This window comes from Nestor notabilis, unplaced genomic scaffold (genome assembly GCF_000696875.1).
Source record: "Nestor notabilis isolate BGI_N333 unplaced genomic scaffold, ASM69687v1 scaffold10254, whole genome shotgun sequence".
NCBI classification, from domain to species: Eukaryota; Metazoa; Chordata; class Aves; order Psittaciformes; family Psittacidae; genus Nestor; species Nestor notabilis.
Genome location: NW_009927104.1, coordinates 323 through 7,346, shown reverse-complemented (window position 1 = coordinate 7,346; position 7,024 = coordinate 323). Strand labels below are relative to the sequence as shown.

General features: G+C 36.6%; 1 protein-coding gene across 1 annotated transcript in view; it reads right to left on the bottom strand.

The window, feature by feature from the left end:
• DDX1 (DEAD (Asp-Glu-Ala-Asp) box helicase 1) overlaps window positions 1-6,415 on the bottom strand; it is a gene marked incomplete at its 5' end in the record, with an annotated part of 7,209 nt that extends 794 nt beyond the window's left edge. The window contains 10 exons of the mRNA XM_010013909.1: window positions 773-868; window positions 1,100-1,142; window positions 1,261-1,333; window positions 1,776-1,848; window positions 2,379-2,470; window positions 3,075-3,221; window positions 3,683-3,734; window positions 4,715-4,903; window positions 5,442-5,531; window positions 6,317-6,415. Of these exons, the coding sequence (XP_010012211.1) occupies window positions 773-868; window positions 1,100-1,142; window positions 1,261-1,333; window positions 1,776-1,848; window positions 2,379-2,470; window positions 3,075-3,221; window positions 3,683-3,734; window positions 4,715-4,903; window positions 5,442-5,531; window positions 6,317-6,415 (954 nt within the window). The remainder of the gene's footprint in view (window positions 1-772; window positions 869-1,099; window positions 1,143-1,260; window positions 1,334-1,775; window positions 1,849-2,378; window positions 2,471-3,074; window positions 3,222-3,682; window positions 3,735-4,714; window positions 4,904-5,441; window positions 5,532-6,316) is intronic.
• Between the last annotated feature and the right edge of the window lie 609 nt (window positions 6,416-7,024).

The following is a 7,024-nucleotide window of genomic DNA, read 5'->3' as shown; positions in this document are numbered from 1 at the left end:
AAAAAAAAAAAAAAAAAAAAAAAAAAAAAAGAGCAGCCTTAAAGTACTGTTAATGGCTCTCACAGTCCAAGACTTCAGTCAGACTACTGTTCTCAACAGTCACATTCAAGTAGTTTCAACAGGAACTATACACAGAAAACAACCTGATTGCAGAGACTAGAGAACAATGCATTTTCCCCCCCGCCTCTCAAATGGAGACCACAAGTTTGTTTCCATCTTCAGTATGTTTTTACCATACCTATAAAACTTTATTTTACGTACTACCCTACTTATGTGAGTGGGATTATAAAACTCACAGTCCGAGCTTATTTTACCACAGATGATACATCATTCACCCCTCTTTAAGGTAGAAAGAGGGGAAGCTGCTGTGAATTTAACAAGTATTTATACTTGGCATACAAGTCCCAGTGAAAACGTACTTAAGTGACACATTATTTCCAGGTTAGAGAACAAGTTTTAAGCTACAGTTTTGCAACAAACCATCTAAACAAACCATCTAAAATGTGTAACTAACATCCTGTAACTCTTCGCATTTCATTAGGAATAGAGAAGCTGAAAAATAAGTCTCCAACAGAACTGGCTCAGAATATTAAGATAAGCTTTTATAATTAAAGAGAGATCTTACAGGAAGTGTAACTTTCAAAGTCTTCTAATCTTTTCTTGAAATGGAATCAAAGGTTATAAATGCCCCAAACTAGCTTTGTAATTCTTCTACACAGTTAAATGAGTTTTTTAGAGGAATCAGAACATTCTAGTTAAGCTAAACATTTACCTGCATCTCATTGTACCATATGGTACAACCTCCTTCTTCCTTCAGTCTAGTATTATAACACCCTTTTCCACGACTACTGCATACGTGATACCAAACCTAGAAATAAAGGAAAACAACTCGTAAATGTCGTGAAATAGCATAATGCATCCACTTTAATTATAGCATGAAAAAGAATTCAGATATCTATTTAAATTCTATTTCAATTAAGCAAGAACCAACAAGTGGTTTTCCAATGCAGGATGTGCAGGATATTAAAGTCAGATTATCAGCTGTGGATAGAATTTCAATAAACAGCTTCTGTTCAATTTTGCTTTGGAGTATTATTACCTTTTCTTTTTCTTTTGCCACAAGGGAGATTGCCAAACCCATCCTGAAATATTAGGGGAGAAGGGAGAAAGAAAAATTATTTCACTATTGCCAACTTCTGAAACAAGAACTGATAATAACGAATTAATAAAACATGGTGACTACTCTGAACACATACATACCTCTCAGCTCTGCCTACTCTCCCAATTCGATGAACGTAATTCTGTTTTTCATCAGGAAGTGTGACGTTGATAACTGTGTAAGATACACACAATCCACACAGAAGATTTTTAGAAAAATATTCACAGACCAGACACCTATAATAATATGATTTTGACTGCTGCAATCCCTCTCAGACCATAAAGTGTGTGCATGGGCTATTACAGCCATTACAGGTATCATTACCTACAGTATCTACATTTCAGGCTTCCACTATAAAAATACTTTCTCCATAGTTACTTTTTGACAAGAATGGAAAAACAAACGAAGAATCCCCAACAATGCAGATCATCCGGTATTTGCGAAGGTCTGGTGAACAATCAAAGTTGGTGAACAATCAAAGTTGCCTGGTTCAAACATCTACAACTTTTTTAAGATGAAGTTGTAAGTCATTTACCTGTTCTGACTAGTGCTCAGGACTGCAAATATATTGAAGCTGTATGCAATTCAATAGCTTAGTTTAGAAGTTAGGTCTTACCATACGGAACACCATGAATGTCAATTCCTCTAGCAGCAACATCTGTGCAGATCAAGAAACGGACATCTCCTCTCTATGAAAAGAGAGATGTAAAGAAGTGTTGTGCTAAAATAAACCAAACAAAATCCCAGGCAATGAAACAGCAGTCCTTCACATTTGCTTCACCTCGAAGCATCTTTTTACATTTATGGACGTTTCACAAAAACCTCTTCCACAGTGCAACACTGCTTTTTGGACATTAATAGCTTAGTCAATTTACATCCTAATTTCTTTCCCCAACAACATGAGGCAAGTATAAATCAATGAACGACTTAAAACCAAACTGTCTAATATTTAAATAACATTTTCAAATATTCAAGATCCCAAGACTTTAAAAACCAATGTAATCTGCTACATAGATTAAATTCAGGGATTTTTTCGAAAGTAAGACCACCTCTCCTCTCAGTGAAAACTCAGTGGTCATACTGACCAGCAGCGTAAATTTCCACCTACAGAAATGTCGCCTCACATTTTAATTTAAATGGAGAAGTAGCAACAAAAAGTAATATATGATTTTGGGTATCAGGAAGTGAGAGAAAAGTCTTCAATAATCTGCTGCATTACCTTAAATCTTTCCAGGTTTTGCTTTCTTTCTTGAGGTTTCCTGTCACCATGCAGACAGACACATGAGAACTGATGTCCCTTCCTATCAGGGCCTGAAAGAGTTGCTATTCATTAATAACATCATATAAAGGTTATGACACATCCCTACACAGAACTGGAGAAGAAGTACTTTATAGGCAAAAGTCTCAACTCAGAAATTTCACTGAATTTATTAGCAATTAACATAAACTTCTAGTTACTGACACAGGTATTGAGGAAAACCAAGACAATTAAACAAGCACCTTTCCTTCTGCCCTCCCAAGAGAAGGTCTGTGTGCAAGCACATCTCCTCACTTCTCCCTAGTCTAAACTTCCCTTGGTTCTCTTGGTGTCTACACTCTTCTCCTCACATGCTCCCTTTCAGTGTCCCCTTGTGCTTTCTCTCACATTTTTTCCATGTCTCCTTGTGTGTACTGTCATACACAGCTATTTCCTCCTGTGACTCCTGCCCCTAGCAACTACCCTCCTCCCACAGAGAGAACCCCTGCAGCTCCCTGATACCAAACCATGACTTTTATGCCCGGTCAGCATGTCAAAAAACTTTAACATAATTTTATTTGTGTTGTGTCCAAATAGTGGTGACCTCTATCATACGACTGTGGCTTTAGGATAAACAAGAAAGTAAGCAGAATACGGTTTTTGTGGAAAAAACCTTACCTCCACCCTGTTGGATAAAGTACTGCTCCATATTATCACAATCTATTTTAGTCCGGCAGAAAATAATGGCTTGGTCCATCTTGTGTTCTTTAATTGCCCGAACAGTGTATTCTCCTTTTAGAATTTTAATAGCTTCAGACCACATTTCTAAGAAAAAGTAAAGAAGTTATGTTTAAAAATATGATTAGCCTTTACACAGCATATATTTAAAATTTTCTGTAGCCTTTCAATAAACAGTTAAACTTCTATTAGCAGAGCAAGCGAGCTGAACCTCTGTTTTTTTCTTTCCCCCCCACCATGCTCCCCTGTTCCAACGTAATACAGAAAGAACAAAACTACTTAGGAGTTTCAGGTTACCTGCACACAGCAAACAAGCACTTGCTTACATACCTGCAAAATATATAGTCAAGTCCTTTTCTATCTCACCTCTTGTTGTCTCTCCAAACCCCTAACTATAGGAACATTTATCTTCAAAACTACAGAAATGTAGAAATAAAAATTTGGAGGAACATGACTCAGGGCTGATATCTACTATAATTTAGCTTTAGTTCATAACATTTACAAATGATTATTTCACAAGCTAGTACTTCTCTAGTGTTGCTAATTACCTGGAGTGTTAGCACCAGGTCGTGTATTGTCTTTTGCATGGACTTCATCAGTCTGGGAAAAGAAACAAAACAAATAAACCTCTGAAGTCATTGGTCCATACTTCACAGAGGAAATACTTACCTCCATTAATTTGTAATTAGCAAGAAATAAAGTAAACTTTAAAAGTAACCTTAGCATCCTGTTCTCCCAGCTGACAAGCTAATCTGCCTTTAGCTAAGGAAAAGTCTTGAGTTTAAGCACATGAAACTTGATCACAAAAAAAAAGACAAAATTGTTTATGCACACTCTGGACAGAAGCCACTTTTGACTAAAGTGATGAATTTAAAAAAAAACAACAAACAAACACCACAAAACCAGAAAACAATGTACTATAAATATAGCTAAATCATACACACAGTTGTTCCCTATCTTGTTCCCTATGCTAGGCTGAATCAGATACAAACTTAAGACCCAAAAAAAATAAATGCACACTGAGACTTAATGAAATGGCTCTAACAGACCTAACAAAGAAAATTTCCAGAGATAACGAGGGATAAGAAAACCTACTGATTGTAACTGTGTAACAGTTGCTGAGAATGAAAGACAGTCCCAGAACTAAAGACAAACTACCACCACCACCTCACGTGAATAGGTATCAGGTTAATTTAGAATTTAAACTAGTCTCTACTGTAGTGTTGGAAGGTTTACTTCCTCTGATCAGTCAGAAAAGACAAGCATTTACTACAGTTAAGCCACAGATCATTTGCTGTGAAATGAGTCAAAAAGCAGCGCGGTGCCATTCTTCTCTAGTAAAAATCAGAATGGTGCTCTATCAAGATCTTTCTTGCTCATGTTTATAAGACCAAGCTGTTCAAAACCAGGGCTACAATGTCACCAATATTATGATTCTGACTATTGTGGAACAAACCATTTCAGATACACCAAGCTGTTTCAATAGCTGGCAAAGATCCTACAACATAAGGCCTCAATTCCAAAGGTTAAATAAACAAACATGATCAAATAATCTTAATTTTCACTTATAGACCACTTACTCTGATATGATTCTTGCCAAGTCTTTCCCAGAGTTTGTCAGCTTTTGGATTTACAGGCACAACTACATGGTGTACAGTTTCAGGGACAGAATCTTCTCCTTTCAAATCAACCCAGGTGGGAAAATGCATAATTTTTTCAGATAGTTTTTTCACATCGAAAGAATGTAGTGTGGCAGAGCACACAATCACCTGAGAAGAAGAAAAAAAAAAGCCAGATGGATAAATATCAGATTCTCCCAGCAAAAAAAGCTCACAGTAGTACTGAAGAATATTATACAGTTGAATAGCATAACATAGCACAACAGAAGGAGTCTGACTTCCTTTCCTCATCACGGGAACTACCCAGCTGACAAAAGTCAAGACAAAATAAGTAACTTAATTATTGTCTTATAAAAATTGAATCATTTAAGAGGAAGAAAGCTGAATTATTGAGAGCCGATGAATCAAGATTTTTCAGATACATTTTTATCTAAATAACTCAAATACTGCTAAACACTGTGCTTTGAGATCTAGGATCCTAAAAACACATATTCACAAACAATTACTGAATCCAACGAACATATTAGTTTTGGACATGTATCGAACTCTACTTCAAAGCAGCATGCTCCATGCCATGTAATAGTCAACAACTGAAGACAGTGCAAGCCACATGAAAAAAATCCCCAAACAGAAAACCCCACCCCAAACCACCACCAAACCCCCCCAAATCTATGAATAAACTTTATACCTGAAGTCTCTTTCCATCTGAAGTTATCTGAGGAATTTGACTGTGGATCCTGTTTATGAAATCTGAATAACCTTGAAGTAGAAGACCATCCTACATGGGAGTAAATAACAGAAATAAAGCTGCTATTCTTATTTCTCAGTTTATATGGTTGAGCTAAATAAGCAATACCCTTGTAATCTCAAAAGTTCTCTTTTAATTAGCTGGACAGGTTAATGCCTAGCTGGGATTTTATTACCGAGGAGGGAAATTAAGAAAAAAAAAAGCCAGAAAAAAAAAAAACAAAAAAAAAAAAAAAAAAAAAAAGTGGGGGGGGGGGGGAAGCAAAAATGTGGAGTGTTTACTAGTACAGCTGCTGCGCTTCACAAGTAAATGAACATCTGCCCCAGCAGCTTCTCCTAGCTAATACCCCAAGGCATTTAATCTTTGTGAATATTCAGTAGTACTGTAGCAGATCAGAGGCAGGCACTCATGGCACTCATGGCACTCATTTCACAGCATACCGACTACAATATTCATTGGCTTCAAGACCTGCTGGGTAACCAAAAATGCTTATCTCGTCTTTGTCCTTTCAAGTTCACTGCAGAGTGACAGGGACACACTTCACTACCTTGTGAATACAACCTGAAATATATTTCTCTATCAGAAAAAAAAATTAAAAAATTGACAACTTTACCAGAGAGGCTACAAAGGGAAAGAATACATATGCTACTATGGTTATAAACAATAAGATTAACCTGGAACAGTCTATAGGTAGCTAACTGTTGTTCCACTAAATTACCAAATGCTCTAAACCAATGATGTTCCACTGACTCTTTTAGGAAATGTCATATTGCATTTAAGAGGTGAAATTAATTATCACTTAGTTCTATACGCACAGCTTCATCCAGAACCAGGAATCTAACTTGAGATAAATTAAGCTTTCCTGTTGACACCAAGTCATCTAGTCTTCCAGGAGTTCCAACGACAATATCCACCTATGAAATACATAAGAGTATGAATCAGTCCCATAACTAGAAGCATTAGTAACTTTGTCTAAATTTAAGATGAGATAATTATCATTATGATACCCTATTATCTATTAATTTTAACTTTATAGAATGTTAAAGTTGGGTTGGAGGCATCTCTTGAGGTCATCTGGTCTCCACTCCCACCATCACGTGCAAATCAAGGACAATTTCCAAGTTGCTGTGGGTAGTTACCCAATAACATTTTCACAATCTTTAAGGAAAGAGATCCTTCAACTTCTCTGGACAACCTGCATTTGAGTTCTATGGTCATTTCCTTAGCAGAATCTGCCTTAGGCAGGAAGCCTTCCCTTTCTTCTGGGAAGTGTTGTGCCTCTTCTCCCTTCTCCCTCTGGCCTCCACCCTCCAAGCTGTGTAACTTTGTTTTCTGATGCTAATAAACAGATTCGTTTTTAAATGCCAGTAAAATAAAATCAACTTTTCTCACTTTGGAAGTATATGTATCAAGTCTACCAACTATAGAAAACTTCAGACTTTGCCACATGGAACGGCTCATCAAGAATTTAGCATTAACATGAAAGTCAGTAATCTTCCAGTTCAAGTTTGGAAAAGATTTGT